The following is a 27,681-nucleotide window of genomic DNA, read 5'->3' as shown; positions in this document are numbered from 1 at the left end:
GAGCGAGGATCTGTCCTCCTCTGTCCATGCTTACTACTCTGCCAGGATAAGGAGTGCCAATTATCTGGCTGAAGTTAAGAGTCTGTGAGTTGGGGATAAGTGCAGTGCCCACCAGCAGTTTCCTGCATTAGCAGGGTGTTGGACCAGGTGACCTTTGAGGCACCTTCCAACTTTATGATTCTCTAGGCTTGCCGTTTGTTGAGTTGGAATAGAATTTAAGCATGTAAACTCCAATGTGTCTACGCCCAAACTGAAGAGTCATATCCCAGACTGTACACAGGTTAAGGACTGCACTTAAAATAATGAGTAACAACCATAACTATCATTACTACTCCTACTACGATCTGCTCTTCACCATAAGGTCCCAAGGAGGGTTGCAACAATGGAAATATACAATACTGAAATCAGTTTAAACAATTGCAGCTGGAAGAATAGGGTGGATACATTCACAAACACACACACCAAGTGTTAAAAAGCTGGGGTAGAGAGGTGCATCTTCTGCAAGGAGGTGCCACACAGGTGTTTGTAGGCAGTGAAAAGTTGGATGCTGACCAAGAAACTGAAAGTGAACCCAGAAAAGACAGAGGTTTTATGTGTTCAAGTTCAGGAGGTGGGGAAATGCCTGTTCCAGACAGGGCTGCAAGGAGAATGTTCATAGCTTGGAGGTACATTGTCCCTTGAGGCCAAGGTAGTCTCAGTGGCTAGAAGTGCCCATTTCAAGCTACTGTTGCTTCACCAGCTATGGCCCCTTTTGGACAGATATTCCTTGGCCTCTGCATACCATGCTCTGGTAACTTCCAGATTGCATTATTGCAACGCACTCTACATGGGGCTACCACTGAAGGCGACTCAGAAACTTCATCTGGTTCAGAATGCAATGACCAGATTTCTGGTTGGGGTTGCCTTTAGAACTCATACAACCCCAATATAAAACAAAGCATAGAGTGTGGCTGTGCTAGATCCTAATTTCTTTCTGGTTTGCATTTTTAATTAATTATTTTTCTTCTTAAAAACAAATGGGAACACTAAACAAATTGGATCATCACTATCATCATTGTCTGAAATGGCACAGCTCAAAGTTCAACTCCATCTGTAGATCAGCCCTATGTAATTCAAGGCCCCGACAATATAGGACAGAGCTTTCCAAACTTTTCATGTCGGTGACACACTTTTTAGACATGCATCATTTCACAACACAGTAATTCAGTTTTACTAGCAAACTGGAGGTTAAACGGACCCCTTTCCAGCTCCGGGAGGAGCATGGGGAGCATTCGTGTGACACACCAACACACTGCAGCCGACACACTAATGTGTCGCGACACACAGTTTGGAAAGCTCTGCTATTGCATGTGGTCTGGTTTAAAATCTGCTCCTGGAATTCTTAATGCTTCAGTATTTGAAGATTTATACTGATCTGTAATTATGTAGCCAATCCAAACTGAAAGAGAGCAGCACTTGGGTAATTGTATGTACCATATACATCTATGAATATAGAAGGAATTCAAGAAGAGACAGGAAAGTGTGGAGTCTCATGGGCACTGAAAAATGCAAGGCGGGGAGGAGGGACGACGACGACTAATGAATGGATGGACATAGCTCAGCTGCTTAATCTTCTTCCATCTGAAAATTTAGCGTTTTCTTACCTGCCACTTCATTTCCTACTACTGTTCTGTCTTTTAGTGCTTTCTTGACACATGTAGGAAAGGGTAAAAGCTAATGAGTGTGGGTGTCAGCACAATATAAATTACTACGGAGGGAAAACTTGATGCATGGCTCAGGATCTGAAAGTGGAACGTCCGCCATTGTTTGCGATTATGGATCACATCACAATCTAATAGCAATTTTTATTTAATCAATAATTTCCATGCTGAACAGACAGGCCTGTTACAGAGGATCGACAAGCAGGTACTGATAACAACAAGGCTCGTTATTAATCTTTACCCTGCCAGCTTATCAGCCAAACTACTGTAAAAACCACAACCAAGATGGATTTAGAAGCAAGATTCCCCCCACCTCGCCTCCACTTCATACTCTGCTGTTTTTCAGGTACCTAATGTTTCATACTTTATACACAAAATATATTTTGAGGAACCCGAGGCTTGAATTACATAGAAAGGCAATTCATATTAGGCAATTTCACAAATCAGTGGGAACTAGCCCAATGCTCAGTACCATTATAGGCTAATAAATCATACTTTCTCTTTGAGATGTCAATCGCCAAAGCCCTTTGTAAAAATGTTGGCATCTGTAATTCAGCAAAGCCTTTTCATCTTGAAATAAGATGCTCTAGACTGATAACAAGAATAATCCTCTCTTGATCAAAAAAAAAAATCTGCATTTTACCAATTAAAGCTGCTGCCAGAAGCCAAATGGGGCAGCACTGAGACTCCACTGAAGTTTATCTCTGCTAAACACAAGGAGGAATACAGTTAAAGCTTTGTTTCATTTTCAGCTTGACTACTTTATCTCACTCTAAGAACTGCAGCATCTTGGCCCTGGTGATACCACAAGAATGGGATACGCAGACCTCATACCTACACTACAAGCCACCGCGGCTACCCACTCCTGACAAAGACACCACCCATTCATTTTCAAGATTAGACACCCGACACCTTGAAGAAAAGTCACAGCAGCCCGCAAGTTTCCAAAAAAAGGAAAAATGCTGGATTTATTACACCGTGATAAAAAGATCAGATGCATCCTTCTATTAAAAGGCTGTACAAACAAAGGGCACAAGAAAGCTAAAGAAAACACATTTCCACACACACACACACACACCGCCAAAAGTACAATGTGAACTTCAGGGTCAAACGTGCTATACAAGATGCCTAAGCAATTTGAAATAAATACGCTCAGCGTACTATATTAATAACTTAAAAAGAACCCTGCTGGATCGGACCAAAAGTCCATTTAACCAAGTGTTCTGTTTCCAACCATAGCCAGCAGCAAGGCAAGAAGGCAACCATCATGTCAAACGGCCTAATTCCCTTAAATTGTATTCAGAGGTATACGGATTCTGAAGATTACATTTACCGGTAGTTAATGTTACATTCATATCATCTGTGAATTCATCTATTTTTTAAGCAATCTACATTTATGGCCATCATTGTGCCCTGTGGAACTGAATTTCCTAAGTTAATTATACACTGTATGAAGCAATACATTATTTGCCTGTCCTGAACCTTTTGTTGTTTGCACTGGGTAACTCTCTTGAGATCCAGTATAACAATAATTTTTTTACTTCCTGTTCTTCATACCCTTTGTCATTTTATAAACTTGAATCAGGCATAGTGCCGTTTTAAAAAATAGGATACTGTGCATCAGCAGCACACCGTGAAATATAGGAAAGTCCTGGACAATTGGACTGAAATGACTGGAACTTATTGCACTCCTCCTCCTCTACCTTTTAATGGGGCTTTTGCAGACTTTGCCAGAAGATTGTGCCCTAAACAGTTATTTACCCAAGCAGAACTAACACATCCACGAGGTATGAGGCAACCAAGTACCTAAGTGTACAAAATACTGAACTTTGTGTACCAACCCAAAGTTTTTAACAGTGATGACTGCAATTTGGCCCTTCAGAGCAGAACATTCTTAGGGCTGTTTCCAAGTTGCCAATTCAAAGGCATGGGAGTTAACGTTAGTATATGAAGAAGACCAACCCTTCATAACAAAAAGGAGCACTTATGTACTTATCCAGACATTTTGCTTACTCCATCCTGCGATCTCAGCCTCAGTAATGATACTTTTAGCTAAAACCAACTAGAAGACAAACAGTAATTGTTCTTTTCAAGATGAAGCATGTGGGAGAAGTTTTCTTACCACACCCTGTCAACTGAACTGCAAGGGAAAGAGATTTGGCCGAACGATAAATATTACGATTAAAAGAACGTAGGAGCAGAATATGTCTGGATGAAATATGCTCTTGGTTAGGTCAGGTGTCATCTTAAACTAGTGATGCTCAAGGAATTTGATGCATATGTATTCCAAAAAAGCAAACTTATCTATATTTAAGTTTTTAACAGCAGCCCTAGGATGATGTCATAATACTAAGTACAAATTTATGGTTGTTTGGGATGGATTTTATAAACCACCCTAAACCCTGTATGGAAACAGAATGGAAAAGGCTTAGGAAGGAACACATATGGAAGTGACAAGAGACTAGAAACAGACAGACTAGTCTGCCCTTATTTTAAACCACTTCTGAGAGCACACTTGTTCGTACAAGGTGGACACTTCATAAATACTGTAATACGCAATGTTCAGGTTTCATTTGGAATCCTGGTTCAGTTGAAAAACTTCTCTGCAGGCAATACTTCCAAAGTAATACTACATCTGCACGTGACATTATTACCCAATGAAAATTGAGTGCAGTTTTCTGATGGATTCTGTGCTACCTGATGAAATAGACTTTTCTTCACTATTTTTGGAATTATATGGCTACTTAAAAATCATTATAGGAACGATGGACTAAAAAGAGTAGACGATAAAGAATGCTGAACTAGCGCTATATATACCGTGTTTCTCATATTATAAGACATGTCTTATATTTATTTTTTCCTCAAAAAAACACACTATGGCTTATTTTCAAGGGATGTCTTATTTTTTCCCTCCTCCTCCTGCCGCGGCCAGCATTGCTGCTGCGCCTATCACTATGTCTTATTTTTGGGGTATGGCTTATATTCCTTGAATGCTTAAAAATCCTGCTATGGCTTATTTTATGGGTATGTCTTAAAATATGAGAAACAGGGTATATATATATATATATATATATATATAGTATTTAATTACAATAGCAGTTCAGTTATCCTGTTGATGAGGTACAAATTTTGATAACAAAACTAAAGCTATCGCAAGAGAAAATTGTACGCGTAAAATTGCAAATGCATAGTTAGAAGATTTGCAATTTTCTAATTATGAGGGGGGGGAGAGTTTTACCCCGTGCCACACTAAAGTTGACAATGTCCTATCTGAGCTACAGTTTTTCTCGCACCTTCTCTTTCATTAGTCATGTTCTACACAGGAGCGTTCAGAATAAGGTTCAACTCCTATGGGATGGCAGGTGTGTAAAATAAATTTACACGTGTGGGGTTCTATTTGGCGACATTACATTTAAACTGGATTCTTAGTGCCTGCATGTACAGCATTTGCCTATCAGCGTGGCAGGCACACAGACCATGAATTCAAGACCATCTCACACTGCATACGTAAGAACATGTCCCCCTGCACAGGGAAGTTTATTTTATACGCGCTGAGAAGCAGCAATACGACCGGAAGATGCTGAATTTGGAAGGAAACACCCAGTTGGTTTTGACCTGTGCAGCCAATTTTTGAGCCAGACACCTGAAAACACCCAGAGCACAGCCAACTGCTGCAGAGGTCTCTCCTTAAAATAAAATAAAAAATCCACTATTGAAGCAACTGATAAGAACGTCAAGCTTCTTCATACACCCACAAACGGTTTTGGGGGGGGGGATTAGATTGTAAATTCATCTGAAATCTCACTACCTACACACCCACCCACCGAGTAAAAGAAGAGACACCAGTAACTATGTGGAATTGCACCAGCAGAAGAGCACCAAAATGAAACAAAGCCCATCAGAGTCATGCTTAGGAGAAAGATGCAAAACTTCTATGGGAGGAAGCTTGTAGGTTTGTATTCAATACCAATGGGAGCATTTCCACTGACTTAACTGATCTTTTTATATCATTCCCCCAGTGAGTGGCAGAACTCGGCAGTGGCTGTGCTCGATGTCTTTCAAGGCCACGAAAGGCACATTCCCTTTGCAAGCGCATTCTGGGCTTGCCTTGATGAGAAAGATGCATCCTGAAAGGGGACAGGGAAAGTGCCAGGAGTCGCTGGCGCCGTCATGGGCTGCACATGCAAAACAGCTGCAGAGCAGCCATGAGGCGCGTCTGGAATTACTTACCCTCGAGACCAAGAACACTTACGCAGTTACTTTTGATGAGGGCTAGAGGTCTGCGATGCAATTTTCTTGTATATATTTTAACAGAAACATTCCACATTACAGTTCAGTGTGTGGAAGGAAAGACGGAGAGGGAGACAAACACAAAGGGGGGGGCAAAGATTTGCCTTCAAGTTATGGCTGAAACACTGAAGTACGTATGGGTGGGGTTTGTTTTTGTTTGTCTGTTTTACTAATCCTGATAGGGTGATTTTGGGAACCAATCTCGGCAAATTTAAAATCCAAGATGCTTCACCTTCTTCTTGGAGCTGACGAAAGGGCCAGTGCCTCATTCATTACTGTTGTTGTCTGGGACGACATGGATGACTACAAAATCCAGAATAGGAAGTGAAAATGCCAACGCCAGCAGACACACTAACATATACACGCTGGTCCCGCTTTCTGAGCATAACACATTCTTGAGAAAAGGTTCGTTAGGCAAGCATTTGCATAACAAGCCAACCATTTCTATTGTTTTCTATGGGAGAAATCCCAATAAATTCCTGACAGCCTGATAAAGCAAGGGGACAGAAGGACCTTTGTGTTTAATTTGTATCTACACCGGCATGATCCATTTACCCTCCCCAGATCTTCTTCCACCTCTGACCTAAGCTACTGCCCTGTTCCTGGCAGTGGCCCTGTCCCTTTGATGTCAGTTTTTGAACCATTCCCTCCCCGCCCCCCTGATCTGGCCCACTTCTTCCTCCTCCCCCCCCCGGCACTGTGAAGCCGCCTCCTTGGTCGTCAAGATGGACGCCAAGCCGCTGCCCCTGAGTGGAGAAGCAATGGAAAGTACATTGGAGCCGAGCCTGGCTGGCAGCTGGGGTGGTGTGGATGAAGAAGAGGACAAGGAGGACTTTGGCTTCCTCCTTGGCATCGCCCTCGCTGCTTCCAGGGCAGAGTCAGCAGTGGCCGGAGGAGGAGGAGGAGGAACAGCTGGTGGTGCTGCTGCCAGTTTTGACCTTGCATGTCGAAGGGAAGGAAGGTCTGAGGGAGGGTAACTGGGTCATGCCAATGTAGGTGTATATAGAAGGAAAATGTTGGCCTTTCTTTCAAAATAAAATGCAACATTAAGGAAAGCTGTTCTCGCAGGTCTGGCTGTTCGGATATCCGAGTCAGCCATTTGTGTAATGAGGACTGGATGCGAATCCCCCCTGTTCAGATAAGTGAATGTTCACATAATGAGAGTTCAGAGAGTGGGACCTGCACATACTTCCAAATCTTGAGAAGGCAACTCCCCGTTGCTACTTTCCGCAATGTTTATTTCTCTTACATATCCCAAATTTGTTAAACATGCAAGCCTCTGAAAATAACCCATATACAGTAGTTACAGTAGAATGGGTGTTCCATCCTGGTAGTCCTATAGGCGGTAAACCAAGCTACTGAGCATCCTGGAAGGGGCCATTGCTGGTGGTCTGGTAGCAATTTAACAGAAGTTGTATGGTGGGTGGGAATGCATCATGCTGGAACACAACGAATGCAGAAAAGGCACATGCATGCTCACATGCTCATCCTCTGTGTCTGTTGTGCACAGAAGATGGTCGGTAAACACAATGAAATCCCCTAGAGTGTATGAACAGAATAATCATTGAAGCAGCCTCCCGTTTCTAGTTTACGAAAGGCCATCTTTGCTGGTGATAACAGGGAGGATGTGAATCAGAGTCACTGTTCCAGGCCTCACACTTGACTGGTGGGCCCCACCTGGAAGCTTCCCCCCCCCCGGCAGTACTTAACAAGGTGTCCAAGGGCATCCACCGCAGTCTGGCAGGCCCCGTTGGCTGTGAACATCTTAAGAGCTGTGTGGGCACGAGGCTGCCATCTACAACATCCCCTGTGACCTTCAAGGTGCTTCCAGGAGCACCCAACAATGAATCACTGCTTTTGGGGCTGGCTGGCTGGGCTGGCAAGGAGGAGGAGCAGAAACATTTTTTTGCCCTTTCATAAAATCTGTACACCACTGGATTGGAAAAAAACCCCTCAAAGTGGCTTATGAACATAATTGGCACTAGCTCTGGTTGCTCTGAAAAGGAGGAGGAGAATGGAAGAAAGGATGATTTCAATAAGACCCCCACCCTCTGAAGAGAGTCATACCCCCTAGTTATACTTTCAGTGGGGACCAGAATGTCAGAGCAGCAGCAAGGCCCTTTGAGTTCAGTGAGGCTTACCCACGAGTAACAGAAAGCCGAGGTAACAAAAATCTGCTTGCACTACTAACCATTCCAGAACCTATTCAAGTGTGGATTCATTACCCAGAATTAAATTAATTAGTATTTCACATGAAAAGCACTGAGGTTTTCAGACGTCTGTGACGGGAGTTCAGGGGTAAGATGTGGAGTGGAGAGCTTCTCGCTAAGAACAACTGGCATGCTTTCAAAGTGATCTAGCATGAGAAATGAAGTCCCTGAGAATAAAAATGAGGGCCTGGGATGTTTAGTCCAGTCTACTTCCAGTCCTACGTCTTTACTCCCCTATTCTTTAACGAGTTGTTTCATAAAAAGTTGGAATGTGTGAGTGAATTGTGGGGAAGATTTCTTCCTATGTGTTCCTTAAAATTCTGCCCCCCCCCTTTAAATGACGTGTAGATTGATTTCAAAGAAATTAAGCATTTCCTCTGTTTGTTAATGCTGGGGAAGAAAAGGATTGCAACCTCAATTTAATTTAATTTATGAGGAAGGAATTATGTGGTGATTGATGAATGGAAGTAAATTAATTGAAGAGAAACTGATGGTTACAGATACAAATGCACTCATTTTGCATTGCATTTTATCAGAGGTTCCTCACTGAGAAGATCAGCGACCCCAAGCCCACTTCTCTGAAAAGGCAGTTCCTCACCACCACCTGTGTAACATTCAGCAGCTGGGGGGGGGGAGCACTAGCATTGTCCCAGAGCGCACTCCCAGTTTTAAAAATCTCAAATTCATTTCCAAGCAGACATTCAAGGGTTTCAGATTGTGAGCCAGAGTGGGGGGGGAAAGATGGAAAAGTACTGGCTTAGTACAAGGCACCTTAAATGCCACAAAGAGCTGGCACTGTAACCAGATAACTACGATTCATAATACAGTGAGTGTATTGTTGTTTGATGTTGCCCTTTTGGTACAAGTTTCCTCACAATAAAGCTGAGCTTAGTGGTCATGAATCCACAGGCCCTGACTCCCAACCCTCACAGACACCATCGCTTGACCCCAATGTACCGAAGACACTAAGCACCTCCTATTCCACAATGCCCAGCAAATGGTCAAATGGTCCAGGGAGTTCAGCAGGTGAAACCTGGATCAAGGAGAAACACTTGCATTAGGTCAGGGTGTTGCCCCTTTAAGCAATTACTCACTTAACATAAAGATATAAATTGGGGCAAAAACCTGCTCTCAGCTTATCAGGCAGCAAACTTTTGACAATAAATGTATTATATTAACACCTGCACCATCTTAAAGCACTCTCACTTTTTCTGACATAGCAGTCAATGCTTCTTCTAAGATGTTGGGTTGTATCCAATGCTGCTGTCACATTAGTTGAACAAATGTCTGCTCACACAACAGGACTTTCTCTTCCTTTTCTCCCTGCTGGAAACCACTAAGCATGCACTCTAAAGAAATCTGCTCCTGGTTGGGTGGCTCTCTGGCCTGGAACAGCTTCTGGGGGTGCACAGAAGGCTGCAGGAGGGAGAAGATGCCCCACTGTCTGAGCAGAAGTCTACAAACTCATGTCTGTTACAGGACACCATCTAAAAAGCAAGGAAGCATGTCTCATTTCAGCACTATTGCACTTATCCAAATTCAAATTCAAATCCATTGATTAATCAAGTAACTCATTAAAGCTCACGAATGATTAGCTAGGGTTTCTTTAATTGGAATAACAGTCCTAAGCTGGCAACCTAATGACAAACTTTAGAATTAAGGTGCATATATGTGAACACACAATAATACGAACAGTTTATATGAGTGCATATCAAAATCTTCATGCACTTCCCATTGAACTTCATGGATGTGTCTGATGTGGACAGAAAGGTGTCTCATCATCCCAAATCACTAGCTTCATGCAACAAACGACAATCAAAGCTGGGTTGGGGACACTCTGTCTCTCTGATGAAGGCAAGTTGGAAAATTAAAGCTTTAAAATCTGTGAGTTTGGATGTATAATTATCGCTCTTCTGGTCTTTGCTACTATGCAATCAAACTTTCATCAAAGAAAGGAATTTTCTGCTATAAAATCAATATGAAAACATCAAGAAAAATAAATCTAATTTCTTTGAATTATGTATCTTCAAGTGTATTTTAAATAAAGAACAGTTATCACTAAGCCTTCATAGCACTGCTTCAAATTTTTGACTGCCATTGTATTCATACATAACAGTAACTTCGGTCTTTTTCCTTCTGGGGACGATTTTCCTAAACAAACACTTATCTTGATGTCTAACTTAACCAATCTCTAGTAATTTGTATAATCTAACAGAAAGCTGCAGAAAAAAGCTGAGGTTCAACGAAAAGCAGACTAAGGGAAGGGGTGGAATGAATATACAGCATCTTATTGGCTTCTGGGCGCAGAAGTGAATTTATCACACACTTAAAACAAACTTGTGCTCAGCCCAATTATAATATCTTGTGGGCAAAGAAATTAATTAAAGAGTAGAATGATTAAGGGCCCAGCAGCAAACCAAGTTTGAAAAATAAATAAGGTCTTTTTGTTAGGGTTTTTTTTTTCAAAAGAAAGAAAGAAAGAAAGAAAGAAAGAAAGAAAGAAAGAAAGAAAGAAAGAAAGAAAGAAAGAAAGAAATTCAACTGGTAATATAAGTAGGTAATCTTTTTAGGGGTTCCGTGCATTGTAAATGAGACTGGCAGGAAACCCAGGAGTCCAGGTCATAGTTCTGCTCTCCAACTTTGTGATTTGCTAATGTGAAACACATGCATCCCTTTTGCACAAAGTTCAAATAACCCTGGAATTCCAAGAGTGTAGCTCAGTGACTGAACCAGAACAAGGGCAGAACTTGTCAGGATTTAAGAGCTTTCAGCAAAGCCCTTCAATTGCAGTCAGCACCCCATTCCTTGGAAGGATATCAATTATAGATAGTGAGTTGCTTTAGCAAGGGGAGTCAGTGCTGTCAGACACTAGATAGACAACCATGAAGAATCATGAATCTTTCTATTAACTGTAAAGGAGAGGGAGGCTGGGGGCAGGGGCGGGGGCGGGGGTGGTGGTAGGAAAGGATGGATAGGTGTTGTAAATAAGGCAGACCCTCTGAATAGTTTAACACACTGCCTGTTAGAGCATGTATCACAAACATTTTAAGAAACTTCAGTTCTAAACAGCACATGGAGCTTGAAAATTCGCTCCAACTAATGAAAATTGCTACAGCGTCAAAAACTACCTAAGTGGTTTGATCATTATTGTATTGGTCTGTATATTTGTTTTGTTTATCCACTCACAGGATGGGACAGTCTGGATATGAACTGGAAACTGGTGGCTCCACGCTGCATTTTTAAATGCTGTTTAAGTATCCTGAGACCGCAATGAATAAAAGTATCATCCCCTTCCACCTAGGATGACCACTGCCAGCTACATGACCTTTAACATCTAAGCTATGGAATTACCTGAAATGCTACTGAAAGATTCCAGCAACAGCAGGGAAAAACACCACAGCAGCATATGCCAGGCATCCCCAAACTGCGGCCCTCCAGATGTTTTGGCCTACAACTCCCATGATCCCTAGCTAACAGGACCAGTGGTTGGGGAAGATGGGAATTGTAGTCCAAAACATCTGGAGGGCCAAATTTTGGGGATGCCTGGCATATGCTATTGGCATGGTATTCAGCATTGAGATGGCAGTTGGCACATCCCACTTATTTGCTGGTGCAGCAAACTCTAAAGCTGTGATTTTCAAAACTTTTGGCCTCACAGAAACCTTCATATATTTGGTTATCTGCTGCAGAACACTTGGAGATTGGGGGAGCCAGGGAGGCACGTCCTAGAAGAGTAGGACAAGTAGTCAAGCTGGCCACATGACCCAGAAGTTGTCTGTGGACAAACGCCGGCTCCCTCGGCCTATAGAGCGAGATGAGCACGCAACCCCAGAGTCGTCCGCGACTGGACCTAATGGTCAGGGGTACCTTTACCTTTAATGCTTCTGATGAATGAGTGAATAACACCTGAGGCCAGATAAATATCACTTATTTAGCTCTTATGTAACTCTCACCTGCAAACTGCATGTCACAGTGACTTTTGGTAAAATGCTGATATGCCTATGAAATCACCTATACCCAATGGCTTGCTTGGTGAGCGTTCAAAAACCCAGAGACACAGTAGTAAACAGTGACAGTTGGCTAAAGTGGGGAAATTAAGTCTTTTATATACTTTTGGATGTCACTTGTAATGCAAATATCACAGGAGGTATGTTAAGAAAGCAGAAACCATAAGATTCATTAATACCTCTTTACTTTTAAGTAGCTAGTACGGTATTAACTCTCCTGCCACTAATGCTATAGGGTTTTGCCTTCATCCAAGGGAACTACAATAACACAATGCACTCTTATTCTACCAAGTAATCCACTTCACTTTACACACACAACAGAAAATTGATACATAAAATGCACCACAAATCCTTTAGGGTTGGGGAGGGTTCTCAGTCTCCCCTTTCTATTGTTACAGTCCCATTTGAAAGGGAGGGGAATCAAACTTGGCAAGAGGTTAATAATAACTCATGTCCAGCTTACTATTACTCAATAACTATCAAAGCCTCTGATTCAAAATAGTATTTTGTGGCTTACAGGATCAGAGCCATTACACTCTCTATTGAAGACTTTATTGAATTTTACACTAAGCTTTAGCTGACTGAACAGGTCAAACGCTATAGCTCAAGAGTTTTGCTTCATTTGCAGAAACTCAAACTCCTCTCCAGTCGGCAATGCTGTTTGCAAAGAAACTTGACTCAGCAAAGGGTCACAGAACCTGCCCCTGCAGAAAAGGTCACACACTTTTCAAAACCAGCTCCTGGATGCCATTAACTTACATGCACTAGCTGCTCCTGCGTGTCAAACTCTCGCGAGCAGCCTTCCCAATGGCAGTTTGTCTCGTAGACCACTTCAGGCTCCTGCTTGCTTTCATCTTTGTCCCCTTCTTCTTTAACTAACGTCATTCCTTCAGGTGGCTCCTGGGGGAGTTGGGATGAAGAGGGAAAGGCTATAAGAAAGAGGGGCAGAATCCCCTAGCTTCAAAAGTACCAGAAGGATGTGGGAAGTAAACCTCATCCACTGCCTTTCAGCAAAACCCCAAAGCCCAGAGTTAACCTTGTAAAGCAAAGAATGGGAAAAGGGAAATTTCTGCACAGCTGTGTCATGTGCTCCCTAATTATTTTGAGAAAACCCAAAGATATATGGCTCTGCTGTCTCCTATGGACTTTCCATTTGCTTCTAAGACTTTTGGCTAAGGCCATGTCTGCCATGGGTGCAAAGCCTAAGTTCTCAACGTGTGAAATGAGGATGGCAAAAGACAGAATTTTCTGGGAAACCAGTAGGATAGGGAGATGCTGTTAACCAGTCTAAGCCTGAGGAGGACTATAAATCAAGGCACACTTTTAAACAGGGCAATCCTCTCAGGCACAGGTGCCATGAGAATGGTGGTCAATAATCATCAGCAAAATGCAGGTGTTGGCGAGGCAGTATGGTGTTCAGGTGGCTGGTCAAAAATGGATTACGTCCTCTGAGTCTCCTTACCTATACATTTTTTTGGTCCTTCCTTTCTAACAATGAAAACAGGAAGACTTACTATAGTGATTCAGGATTTGCACGCACACATATGCAGCCACACAAAAGTAGAGCAGTCATTTTATACAGTATCATTATAGTATTATGGACTGCTATGCATCAGGGTGTAAAACTTCAGCATTCAACTCTTCTTAGACAGAGATACAATTTTATATGTGTGAAATTCTATGCACAGCCAAGCAGGTTTGGGGTTGTTGGCAAGCATCTGTCTTGAGAGACAATGAAGCACACCTCCAGGGTGAAGTCAGACTGCTGTAGCAGCACCAAAGTGACCTCCCCAGGGCACAAGCCCGGGCAGTGTGTATAGAGCTGCTGGGCTGCCCAGGTGGCAAGACCCCCCCCCCAAACCTCATTGATGTGGTCCAAAGGATAAGCAGAGCGATACATTTGACACCACCTTGGCTTCAGGAATTGCCGGAAGGAGGCGCACAAAGCACCATCCAACTGCCTAAGGGACTCCACTCCTGGTTTGTGTTTACTCTTTAGTCTTTTCTCTTCCCAAAGATATCCCACAAGGCAGTGGAGGTTTAGGATCAGAGTTTTCCTAGGTGGGCTACCTTCCCAGGTTGACGAGCCCCATCTGACTCTCACTTCCCTCTACAGCACATGCAGACACCACCTTCTTGGCTACTGAACCCACTATTGATCTCGTCTGCTCAATCCGCCAGAGCTTGTTTTTGCATGCAGAGGAAGTCCCTAACTCGCCAAGGTTTGAGACCCAACGACTACCCTCACTAGGTTTAGCTGCTCCCAGGGTGTGGTCGCTGTTGCATGCTGGCAGCTTCTAGGAGTCACAGGTGAAAGCTGAGTGCAGGATGGGGACCAAAGGTGGGCAAACTACACCAGAAGAAGCATGATTTTCGCCCGCCCCCCAAATCCTACTCCTACCCTAACACCCCAGGATTAGGGGTAGGTACATGGTATGTACATTGAGCCAAAATGTGCCAATTATTTGTGGATGATGAATAGCTAAGAGAAAAAGGTGTTGTTTACCTGCATGCTTCCTGCACCTGGGCTGGGGAGGTCGTCATCTGGTTTTATCTTTGAACGCTTGTTATGCATCGGGTCACCTGTGCTGCTCACTGCAGACTCGCTCGTGGGTTTGCTCTGCTGTACATATTTACGCCCCAAAAGATACAAATACATGATTTCAAACAGATACAAGCAGACCCTTCTGAGCAGCTTCATTTGGACAATTTCCAGAAGGGGAACAATATTTGCTTCCTTCAGCAAAAACAACCAAGTTTCATAGCACCTTAAAGATCAACAAATTTATTATAGCATAAATTTTATAAACTACAGTTGATTTAATCAGATGATAACATGTCTTTCAGGGCACACACACACACACACACACACACACACACAGGCATATAGGTGTGGGCATGTGTGTGTCTTAGAGGTGTGCATTAGGTTTGTGTACTTCCCAAACCGCAAGGCACATAGGGATGAGTCAGGTGAGGTTTTCATATACCCAAGTTAAATTGCCCTGTTAGCAAGGCGTCTTGCATGTGGCCGCTTTGCTTACAAACCAGGATCAGCAATTTTTTGGGGGGGTTTTGCCACTAACTTCTGTGGGATCTGAATTGTACTCATTTTACTTTAGCTTATTACCGCTTCCTGCACCCTTTGCTTGAACATTCTAAAACTGTCAGTTCCAAAAACACAGAGTTTGGAATGATAACCGAAATATTTATAAGGGATGGAAAGCACTCTATCAATCTGAAACCATGATACACTCTGGGTAATTTATAATAAAAGATTGCATATACTGCTGCCCCAAGGTACTTGTTAGCCAATCTGCTCAGTGGCTGTGGTGATTAATCGCTAACATGACAATGTGGTTGGCTTACAAAAAAGACCCAAACAAATTAGCAGTGTGCAAAACCTTCTCTTCTATATTCCCTTACCTGTATGGATTCCGATGGGCCTGAACTGATCTGGACAGGATTTAAGACGCTAGGAATGCCAGGAATAGGCCTCTGCGTAGGAAAGGTTGGCGCAGGATGGATGAGTGGAGGGCTGTGTCCGAAGGCTGAGCCCAGGCTCTGCTGACGACTGAGGATTTGCTGATGCATCTGTTGGAGGGATACTGGGGTGGGAGGGTATGCGAAACTCAGGGCAGGGCTGCATTGCAAGGAATGGAAAGGAGAGTAAGTAAAATTAGCCACTGAATCAAGCGAAGACACATGACATTTTAGCAACTTCAAAACATGGTTGAGGATCATTAGTTGTTCCAAACCATGGACTCAGCTATACAGCTGCAAATAAAACATTTTAAGTGTGCTTTAAGTGCAATATACAATGTGACACTAGATGGCGGCGGTGAGTCCTATGGAAAATTCAATGTATTTTTAAAGACGCTTTTAAAAAAAGCATTTTCAGAACATTTCCATCCATGTAACCACATCTTCCCAGTTTGGATGAAACAAGAAACAATGTACCATAGTTAATTAAAAACTCCCTGGGTTTAACTGCAGTGCACCAAGAAGGGTGGAGGAGAGGATCTTTGCATGCAAGAAAGAGGCTCATGCATTAGCATGACGTTTGACCTGAAATGTGACATTTGTTTACCTAGTTTCATGACTAAATATAGTTTGGCTGCTGAATGACACTCTTTTGGTAAAAAACAAACATATATACACAAACACACTGTATGCAGGGTATGTCAAATATTAAGCACAAGTAAGTTATTCAATATCAAGAACCAAGAACAATGTAGCTTTGATACTGATGGATAATACTGATTTTTGGCAACTAATTATTGACTGGACAACTGCCAATTGCTCTGATGCTCCTTCACCTCCCTCCATTCATGCCATTCTTCTCTCTCCACAATGACTGCTATGATAACTGAATACAGTTACATTTCTCCCTCTTCTACTAAGGTCACAGCCCTAAACACAATTTTCACCATGTCAGTCTCATTAAATGCAGTGGGACAAGTTCCAGTAAACATTCGTAGCATTTCAGTGTAGGCTGTTTGGTTGAGGATGCAGCCAGCGAAGCAAGTTCTACTCCTCTCAGCCTTGATGGGCTGCTATTCATTTAGGGCTGGGAGACAGAAGCATGACCTGAGCAATGCAGAAAGTCCGTTTACCACAATAGCTGCATGCACAGCTCAGTCTTGCTAGAATTAAAGGGACTTAAATACCAATAAAGGGATCTTATTCCTGCAGCAGAAGTTAGGAGAAGGTACAAGGAGTACAAGGAGTGCTGGATCACCTGCTGCTTCTCTACCACATTTTTGATTCTGTTAATCCAAAAGAAATAGGCCTCTACCTTTGGATTCATGTCCATGGTTTGAGGCAAGGTATGATTTCATTTATTCACACATCCCATATACAATAATGGTCCTTCCATCTACTGGGCATGCATGATTTCCTCAACTAGAATAAAGCCCGAACACTTTCTGTTATGGGCACTCTGTTATTCCAGACCAAATTAATATTCCCTAAATAAAAAATGACTTTCCTCTTTGAGGGGAAATAAAATCTTACATTTGTGTGCACAACCTCCTTCCTTCCCCCAACAATGTCGTCTGATAACCTTGGTGCCATCTTGCCCAAATGTATGGGGTATCAAAAGTATGCAGAATAACCTGGTTTACTTCATACAGTATGTATTCTCCTACAAAGGAGGGTAGCAGGGATGGAGAACCTGTAGCCTTTCAGGTGTGGTTGCCCTGCAACTTCCGCATTCAGGGCCATTGGCCATGCTGATGGAGGATGATAGTTGGAACCCAACAATATTTGGAGGACCACAGATTCTGCATTCCTGTTCCACAGCAATTAAGATTGCAAGTGATGGCAGACTTCAGATACCATCTGTATGTAGCTGTGCTGATGTATTATAGAAAGCAACGGTCAAGTTCTGTATTTTCATATTAAACTGGAATCACTGTGAAATACGTCCCCTTGAGAGACTGCGTGTTGCAGTGACTAGCATGGGGAATAACTAGGTTCAAATCCCTGCTCAGTCATGGGGCTCATTGGATGATTTTGTGAAAGTCACCATTTCCCACTGCCTAACCCACCTCATGGGATAGGAACAAAGCAGAAAAGGTGTCCCAGGCAATTTTAGTAGAAAGCATCAGATTTCCCTTGGTAAAGAGATTCCTCACAACATGCTGGGAACCAACTCTGTCTGTGCAACTGTATTATTTTACTCCTTGCTTTTTCAACAGTTGCTTTTGATCCTCTTTACCCTGTTGTTGTGGGTGTGTAAACTCTGCGGGGGGGGGGGGTGTACATGCCCCCTAACCTCCTTGGGGGATTTTTTTATAAAAAATGTAATGTAATGTATGTGTTTTGTTTTTTAAATGACTTAATTTGGATCTAGTTGTCCCTAAAATCATATTAGTATTTTTTTTACAAGTACAAGAGGGTTAAAATGATAGAACATAGGCATGCACGAGTTTGTATAGTATATTAATGAACCAAAAAGAGTAGTTGTACCACTCCAATCTCAGGTTTCTGAAAGGGAGTGTGTGTGTGTGTGTGTGTGTGTGTGTGTGTGTGTGTGTGTGTGTGAAATCATTGTGTTCCGTGATGAATGGCTTGTACACTGAAGAATAAATTGAACAAACTGGCATAGAGCTCAGTGAACATGAAATCAGCTATTAGAAGAAAGCTTGTGAACAAATTCTGAAGCTGATATGCATCTTTTGATTAATGTCCTATCAATCATCCATAGAGGCTACCTTAGCTAAGTCGTGCTGTAATCATTCATGGTTGCTTACAGGGAACATAGGCAAGGACTAAGGGGCTACAATAACTGAATATTATTACCAATTTCCCTCTGACTCTTACAGTGAACAATTACTGTTTGGGGGACATTTCTGCCTCCTTTTATTAAAAGGATACAATGTGGAATGAAAAGGAAGTTCCTCAAAGGCTTCTAAAATTTTCCCTGGTATTTTTAAATTGGCAAAGTATTGCAACTGGGAGATCTTCACAGCAATAACAGTAACCTATTCGCATTGAACCTCCTCTCTCCGCCTCTTTATGAGCCATAGTCAATCGGACAAAAGTGCATAGTCAGGAGTGAGAATTGTTCTTTAGAAGGAATGCAAATTCTTTCACCTATTTCAGAGTAACATTTTCAGCTAATGTGCTTAATCATAGCAATAATTATGATGGCAGACTCTAAATTTACATTAAACCCACCCGACATTACAATGCACTTTGATTCCTGCAAATATGATACGTGTGCACATTTTTGTAGGCAATTAAATAAATTACAGTAATTTATTAAATTTAAAAAGACCATTGAATCTTAATTTTGATGGTAAGCCACTGGCAAAAAAACAACAACCTTGCAATGTTCCATTATATTTTTCAGAGGCTTTGATCCGATCTATTCATTTCTACATTACAAGACCTAGAGAGAGTTTCCCAGTACCATTTTGCCAGAGCATGGCTGTTTAGGCTAGAGCATACTCTGGGAAATACAGTAGAGTAATGAAGTGATGACAGGTATTAGCATGCATAATGGGCTTTAATAGACATTTATTGTTGTTTAACTGGAAGGGGGAGCAGGGCTTTCCCACCGGAATATTTCTACATTGAGGCTCATTGATCACTAATTTCAGAGGGGAAAGAGGTTAATCCATCAGTTTCTGCAACCAAACGGCACTGATAGAAATTCTTTAGGTGACATTCTGGATGGTCTGAGCTTTCCATCTTTGCAAACAAATGAGTGATATGACAAGCATGGTGTTCAAAACACATTTAACCAATTGATTTTCTCTCCCCCTTGTAATAAGATCTAGAGACATATGAAAGAGTGGAGCATGAGCCAAGATTAAAGAAATTGCTTCACACAGAGGAACATAACACTGCAAGATTATCAATAAAACTACTGTAAAACACCATGTCATCCATTCTTTTTCTTTATCTAAAGTTTGTTATTGCAATAAATAGCTGCTATTGAACAGTTTGCCTTTTCCTACAGCTTTTCCAAATTTTAGTACAGGCAGGTTTCAATCTACTGAGCAAACCATTTCTGTTATTGTGTTTTCTCTTTGCTTTTGCAGAAGTGACTCAACTTGCAATATTCCTACAAGTCATAACGGGAGGCAGGCAGTTTTTCTCGGGTGCAAAATGGAACGCAACGATATGCAGCGGGATCCTAAACTTCCTTACTCAGAAATAAATCCCACCAAGATCAATGGGACTTATTTCTTAAGCAAGTTAACACTGCAGCCTTATGGCAGCAAACCTCTGTGTTTAAACCCCAGTTGGTATTTCATACTGAATTTTAAATTGTTGTAACTTGCCCTGGGACCCATTCGTGAAGAGAAGGTAATCAATTTAGTAAAATAACATGGACTGTTGGCCATGCTGGCTGGGCTGAGGAGAGTTGGGCTACACTAATGCGCGTAAGAGCTTGTTTGTGTAGAACGGTGTTGTTTGGTGCTAAGGAGCAAAGAGGGCCTGCAGGTCAGCAATGCAGAACTGAACTGCAAAGCCATTAACCATAGAGCTAGCACCAAATAATATACTAGTCCAATTACAGTGATTTCTATGGCCAGTACCCATATAGCATTGGCCCAGGTGCAAAGACCACTCACATCTGTATAACAAGAGAAGGTGATAGTAAATAAACGTGTCCAGTCTTGACTAGCTAGCAAAAAGAGTATTTCACACCCTGCCACCCTCCCCCCCAAATTTCAATTCCCAGGGTTTCTTGTGGAAAACTTGAGAATTAGAGCAGTTTATGCTTATAACACAAATGGATTTGAAATGCCAGGCTCACCTCATGTACCATATTGAGCGGGTTTTGAATTTTAAAAAAGTCAACAATGGCTGAATATATGCAAATTTGTGTTTTCTCTCTTCTTTCTTTTGGAATGAAGTGCCTACAAATGCTTGTGCCACAGGGTTGTCTGCTACAATAGACCAAATTCCCTACTGCCCAGAGAACTTCAAAAAATGGGTTTGGGGGTGGGGGTAGGGTGGGAACAGACCCCCCCCCCATGCAAGAATGGGGCTCCACAGAACTGGGAATTTTCATGGAGGCTCTGTCTCAATATGAACTAGAGAAGAGTTAGGTGCCTATTGTTCTCCATGGGCCTAATTCTGTTGGATTGCGGAGTTCTATGTACAGCAAAACCAGGAAGGCAAACACACCCACCCTTATTAATCTGTTGTTATGTTTGTTTCACATTTTACAGTGTGTTCCTAAAACTCTGCAAGAAGAGGAACAGACCAGGGGTTTTTAAAACTAAGGGAGAACACCACTGACGTGTTTGTGTTCAAGGATTAGAAGGCTTTAACAAAAAACAACTCAGTTTCTTATTCCATTTCCAATATTGTAACATATTTCAGAAGGAATGTGCCAGCATGGACTGGTTTTATATTTTATTCCTTTTTTCATTTCCCGTGAACTCTCTGCTCCTATGGCTGCAACCTTCATTGCCTCTAATCCCCATTCTCTAAAATTTTAAAACTGGAGGTAAAACAGGTCAGCAAATTACATTTCGATTACATGAGGGCATCATATTTTATGGAACTGACTTCAAGAAGAAGAAAAGCAGACCTTATAATCAAAACCAAACATTGTGGCTATTTTGTGGCTGTCCTCCTAAGTAGGTCACATTGTTGCTAGTCACAGTTGTGGAATTTACCTCAAAACAGCTGTTGTTAATTGTTAAGCTATACAATATTCTCTTTTGTGCACATTTCTCAAAACAGTCCATAACAGATATACAAGCCCCGGTTTTAAGGAAACTGTGAGACTACCAAAAAAGATCCATACAATCTGGCTGTTGGAAAAATGGCTGTTGAAAATGAAGAACCTCTCTCTGATTTTCATGTCTCAGTCATTCACTTCAATTTCTACAGCATAGTAAGGTTGGGTGGAAAGTTTTCTTGGGTGGAAACTGCCATGCAAACTTCCATGGCATTTTTATATCCTTTGATAAATTGTTCAGGTATCCCTCATCAAATTCTCCTTGCTGAGTTGCAATTTATTTAAATTAACATTTATTTTTAAATTTAGGTGGCAAGCCACCACCATATAGTTTGAAGTCTTTTCAATTTCAGTTGTACGTGAGAACTATATGACATGTATCTGAGAGCTTAGTTGTGTTATTGTTACTTCTGACTTCCTCTCTGCTCTATAATAATAATAATAATAATAATAATAATAATAATATATTTATACCCCACTCTGGGCGGCTTCCAACAGAAAAATAAAACACAGTAATCTATTAAACATTAAAAGCCTCCCTAAACAGGGCTGCCTTCAGATGTCTTCTAAAAGTCTGGTAGTTGTTTTCCTCTTTGACATCTGTTCCACAGGGCAGGCGCCACCACCGAGAAGGCCCTCTGCCTAGTTCCCTGCCACTTGGCTTCTCGCAACGAGGGAACCGCCAGAAGGCCCTCGGTGCTGGACCTCAGTGTCCGGGCAGAATGATGGAGGTGGAGACGCTCCTTCAGGTATACTGGACCTTAGTAAAAGAAGATCCCACATAGCATGGGTTTTTGTTGGGGGTGTGTGTGTTGTTGTTTGAGAAACACAACTCCAAGAGGCCCAAGGAAACATGAAAGTATTTGTGCAGTTTTTTTAAACCAAAGCCAGTGGGTACATAACTGTGCACAAAATTTCATTCCTCAAAAGCTTAGGTGCCCTGGTCAAGTGGTTCTCAAACTTCTTTTTCTGGGCCATACTTTCAGTATAAAAATTTGCTTGTGCCACACCGAATGTTTTATTGATAAGAAATACAGCGGAAAACAAAAAGTAACAACTCCCACCAATGCTTGATTTATAACACAGAACACAGCTACTTTATGATCATGGGACATCCAGAAAATATAAAACAATGCAGCTACATAAGAACAGGAATCACTCCCAAAATATGATTATAAATGTACCTTAAGTATCTATACAAACTCAATGAGACGTGTGAGCTCGCTTTTGCCGGGGAATAGAATAGAATAGAAGAATAGAATAGAATACTTTATTGACCAAGTATCAACCATACTTGGAATTTTGCTTCAACTACATTGCAATGGAAAGAAAAAACGTACCTCATACAAACACTATTCCCCTCACAATACAACAGGACAGCGGAAAAAAACCCATACCACCAACTGGCCTCCCTTCCACCCACAACTACGGATTCAACAATTTGATGGCACAAGGAAAAATAAGCTATTCTTGTGCCTAGACGTTTCATGTTTGTCAAAGTTGAAAATCCCTATTTACAGCAATATGTCGTAGAAGAATAGCCAGTGATTTTGAATATCTATCCATATTCTGCATATATGTGTATATATGCAGTGAATATGTGAAGAGTGAAATGTTTAAATGTTTCTTTGTCCTTGAATCTTTCCGCCACACTTGCCATCCTCTTCTGCCACACCAGTGTGGCGCATCACACCCTTTATAGAGAACCACTGCCCTAGTTCAAGAAGTCTCAGAAATAAAACCACCTGCAAGCCAAAGCCAAGGAAGAGACAGCTCCTATGGCCTAACTAAGGGCTGCTTTCATTTTCCTTGACCAGTGCTAGCAACTGTGTGCCCCTTGTGTGCCGACTGCTGAACTGTGGCCAGTACAGCTGTCTTAGCAAGGGAAAGGAATCGGCTGTGAAGTTGACGTGAATGCTCATTTGATGTCGAGGTGCATCATGATTCTCATCCAGTCACTATTCAAGTTGATGGATGCACAAGGTGCATATGTTCTCTAGTCACATTCAGCAAAACGTTCAACCGGGATCAGCATCATAATGTTTTATTTCATCTGCCCATCCTGCCGAATTCTGGTCTAATAGTTTTCCAAATGCCACGGCAGCATCAGCTAAGCAGAGGTTCTAGCTGGATAAATTTTATTTCTTTGCATTTTTAGATACATGCATTGTTTTACTCAGCTGCTTCATTTGACAAATGCCTATCAGTTTGTAACATTTGTTTCATTTCAACTAATTTATTTAGAGGCATTCTGCATAGCATCAATATATTTTATAGCTCTGAAATGTGCTTTGTTCTATTATATATGCAATATTTATGCTGCCAGTCTCCTACTAAACTGTTAACAAAAATTGTGTACTCTTGACTCATCATGTTTGCACTGTTTAACACTCCTGAAGTATTAAGTGTTCTTTAGCTAACTTCCACTGGATGAAGTTGATGTTTTCTACTTTATTTAAATTTCCCTTTCATTGAACTTCCATTGTAGTTTTAGTTTTCTTACTGAATAAGAGGCAATAATGGTTTCTTTACAATTTCCACCAGTGCTTACCCATTATCTGTTTTATTTTATCTTATATAACAAACTGTATTTCTCTTCCTGAAAAAGAGCATTGCTATACATAAACCATCGTTAACACAGGTTGTTGGTGCAGCACTGAAGACGAATGAACTTTCGTCATTTCCAAATTATAACCTCTAAAATCTCATTAAAGCAAAGTTTTTAGAGATTATAATTTTGAAATGACAGAAGCACTTTTATTAGTTTTCCCTGCCTCCCTGAAGGAATTGGTGGTGAAGCCATGCCAGATTTCTCTGTTGATTTTCTTCCCTTACTCAGCAAGTTGCTAGATAACATTGATTATTTAGACCTATTTCGATCTGACTTTCAGACTAGCTTTAGAACGGAAGCCACTTTGGTTGTTCTAGCTGACATCTTTCACTGGGAGACAGGTAAAGCATGCCCTGTTTACTTGGGCTTTTTATAATTAAGTTTTGGTGGTTAAAGTTAATTTATTGTAGGATTTGGCTTTGGTTTAACAATACCTTGGTTTTTGAACAGCTTAGTCCTCAAATGTTTTGGCTCCCAAACACCGCAAACCTGGAAGTGACTGTTCCGGTTTGCGAACTATTTTTGGAAGCCGAACGTCCAACGGGGCTTCCGATTGGCTGCAGAAGCTGCACTTTGGTTTCTGAACGTTTTGGAAGTTGAACGGACTTCTGGAACGGATTCTGTTTGACTTCCAAGGTACGACTGTACTGCTCACCTGGTCTGATCTGCAAATATGGTTTATTGCATGCTGATATATTTAATTGCTGCTTTTTATTTATTTGTATACTGGTATGCTCTTATATATATTGGTCGGCGGTTCAAATCCCTGTGACGGGGTGAGCTCCTGTTGTTCGGTCCCTGCTCCTGCCAACCTAGCAGTTCGAAAGCACGTCAAAGTTCAAGGAGATAAATAGGTACCACTACAGCGGGAAGGTAAACGGCGTTTCCGTGTGCTGCTCTGGTTCACCAGAAGCGGCTTTGTCATGCTGGCCACATGACCTGGAAGCTGTACGCTGGCTCTCTCGGCCAATAACGTGAGATGAGCGCCTCAACCCCAGAGTCGGTCACGACTGGACCTAATGGTCAGGGGTCCCTTTACCTTTATGCTCTTATATAGGGATGCAGGTGGCGCTGTGGTACAAACCTTTGAGCCTAGGGCTTGCCGATCGGAAGGTCGGCGGTTTGAATCCCCGCCACAGGGTGAGCTCCCGTTGTTCGGTCCCTGCTCCTGCCCACCTAGGAGTTTGAAAGCACGTCAAAGTGCAAGTAGATAAATAGGTACTGCTCCAGGGGGAAGGTAAACGCCGTTTCTGTGCGAGATGAGCGCCGCAACCCCAGAGTCGTTCGCAACTGGATTTAACTGTCAGGGGTCCTTTGCCTTTTTATGCTCTTATATAAAGAGTGATTATTTTTTTAATGCTGTAATGGAATTTTGTTGTGGTGTTAGGTGAGGGGCAGTGTCTCTGGTGGGAGACATTGCATGCTCTTTCTGGGTACCTCATCCACCACGCAGCATCACTGGCCACCTGGAGTTGAGACACACAGTCAGAAGGTTCACATATCACAGCTCTGTTGAGATCTGTCACACTACGGACAGGGGGTGACACTTTTGAATGACCCCCCATGTGAATAACCAGGAGAGCATTCATACGTGCAAAGTGAGATGCACAGGTCAACCTATATACAGAATTCATCTCATGAAGCATACTTTGGAGCATCTATGAAATCTCAAACCTTCAAATGAACAAAAACAATGGGTTGATATGGCATTATTTAAGGCTTATACCAGGAGGGATCTGATGCCGAGAGACATCTGGTTCTTTTTTATGCTCTTTGTATTTTTAAATGGCTACAAAAACTTAATCCAGTCCTTCTGTCTGTTTATATATTTTGCATTCCTTATTTCTGGGGCAAAGTCTTACTAAATATGTAGGGCTTGTGTAAAATTTTGCATATTCAATGAGTGGAAACCTTTGCTGAAAAGCAAAACAAATCACACAGCCATGACCAGCACAGCTCTCTTGCCTCCCAAGTCTCAGAAGTATTGCAGACCTGTTGCTTCTTGGGTAGCTGAGGGAATGCAAGACTTTCTAAAGCCTTAAATGTCGGGGGGGGGAGGCTTTTTTGCATAGCTCCATCTGGTGTGGAAGATTTGAAAGAAAATGTACAAGGAGAACGCAAAGAGCACATGGAAAATAACTGTTTTCAATGCTAGTACAAGTGCAACCAAATACTTTTGGGCTCAGCAACATTTCAACCCAAAATAGGAAAACAAATAGGAATAATTGGGGGAAAGCCCATTACTCGGAGCTCTATGGAATATAAATACTGTTCAGGATTATAAATTACTCATTAAAGGCATAAATTAAGAAATGTATGTGCCCATCCTATTGTAATACTGTGATGAGTCACCCTTCTCTAACGTGTGACCCATCCTTCCCCACTCAAACCTAACGTGGCAAATCTGAGCTTCCATTATTGGAATAGGAATGAAAAGATAAAATCGGTTTGTTGCTGTTCAATATTCCCCATAAGATTTCCATAGAACTGTAGGGTTGGAAGGGACCCCAAGGGTCCTCTAGTCTAACCCCCTGCAATGCAGGAATCTCAACTAAAGCATCAATGACAGATAGTCATCCAGCATCTGCTTAAAAACCTTCAATGAAGGAGAGTCCACCACCTTCCACTGTCCTTCCTGATGTTTAGTCAGAATCTCCTTTCTTGTACCTTAAAGCCAATGTTTGGCCCTGCCCTCCGGAGCAGGAAAAATAAGCTTGTTCCATCTTCCATGTGACAGTCCTTTAGCTCCTAGATAGATGGCTCCCTTGTTGCTTTTTCCACCTTCTGGGAATTGAAACTGGCATTTTATTATGCCACTACATTGCCCAATTAAGTGTGGGTCTGCACCCTTTGGTATGGTTGCCAAATCAGATTCAGAGGGCTGATGTACTTTTAAGGATTGCATAGAAGAGAATTTTGCCAGTATGACTTACTGCATCCCTGTAGCAATGGGATGCAGAAAGGTTTATTTGGTAAAACTCTTGATATTTTAAATGCAACATTTATAGTTACAGAAGTCCCTGTGCCATCCACACCTCAAGAAGTTAGAAATTGATGCAATTCATTAAAAGTGGCCCAATTTCTTATCCGCTTTCCTATACATGCACAGTATACTAACACATGATGGGGTCTCGGTCTTGGTCTCTCTCTCTCTCTCCAACTTCCACAGTTGGGACAATTTGATTTTTTGGTATCATTTTGAATCTTATTCCAACTATGTATTGCTACACATTAAGTGCATATAGATCAAATGACATTTAAAAAACCACAGTTACTGAAAGAATTCATCTGGTAATACGGTCGTTTTATTTTATTTTTGTAGTTTTTCTCATTTAGGAACAACTCAGTTTATTCATGAGCAACACCTTGTGGTGTTATCCATGAGCAACACCATTTACTAGAGAGTAAGTCCCACTGGTTTCACTGGGATTCCAGGGAAGGGCATAAGCCTGAGCAATATAGAAAAAGGATTTGGGCCCATGCTCTTGCAATAGGAAGCTGCCCCTCAGCTTCATGGTTTTCTAGAATAAAAACATCCAAGAAAGGTAAACTAATTTCTTCATGTAAATCGAGTCACTCTCAATATCACGTCAATTGTAGCAATCCCCCTCTTATAAACAGTGGATTAGGAAAGCAAAGCAAACCAAGTTGATTT

At 41.8% G+C, this 27,681-nt stretch overlaps 1 protein-coding gene across 2 annotated transcripts in view; it reads right to left on the bottom strand.

Annotated features, from left to right (window-relative positions):
* Nucleotides 1-27,681, bottom strand: part of GLI3 (GLI family zinc finger 3) — a 251,261-nt gene that overhangs the window by 37,010 nt on the left and 186,570 nt on the right. The window contains exons 9-11 of one of the 2 annotated variants that reach the window (XM_035129597.2): nt 15,631-15,847; nt 14,714-14,830; nt 12,967-13,107 (exon numbers count right to left, since the gene is read on the bottom strand). In XM_035129597.2, coding sequence (XP_034985488.2) covers nt 12,967-13,107; nt 14,714-14,830; nt 15,631-15,847 — 475 coding nt within the window. The remainder of the gene's footprint in view (nt 1-12,966; nt 13,108-14,713; nt 14,831-15,630; nt 15,848-27,681) is intronic. The other variant, XM_035129598.2, reaches the window with a different exon arrangement.

This window comes from Zootoca vivipara, chromosome 12 (genome assembly GCF_963506605.1).
Source record: "Zootoca vivipara chromosome 12, rZooViv1.1, whole genome shotgun sequence".
In the NCBI taxonomy this organism is placed as follows: domain Eukaryota; kingdom Metazoa; phylum Chordata; class Lepidosauria; order Squamata; family Lacertidae; genus Zootoca; species Zootoca vivipara.
This window is presented reverse-complemented; position numbering and strand designations above follow the sequence as displayed.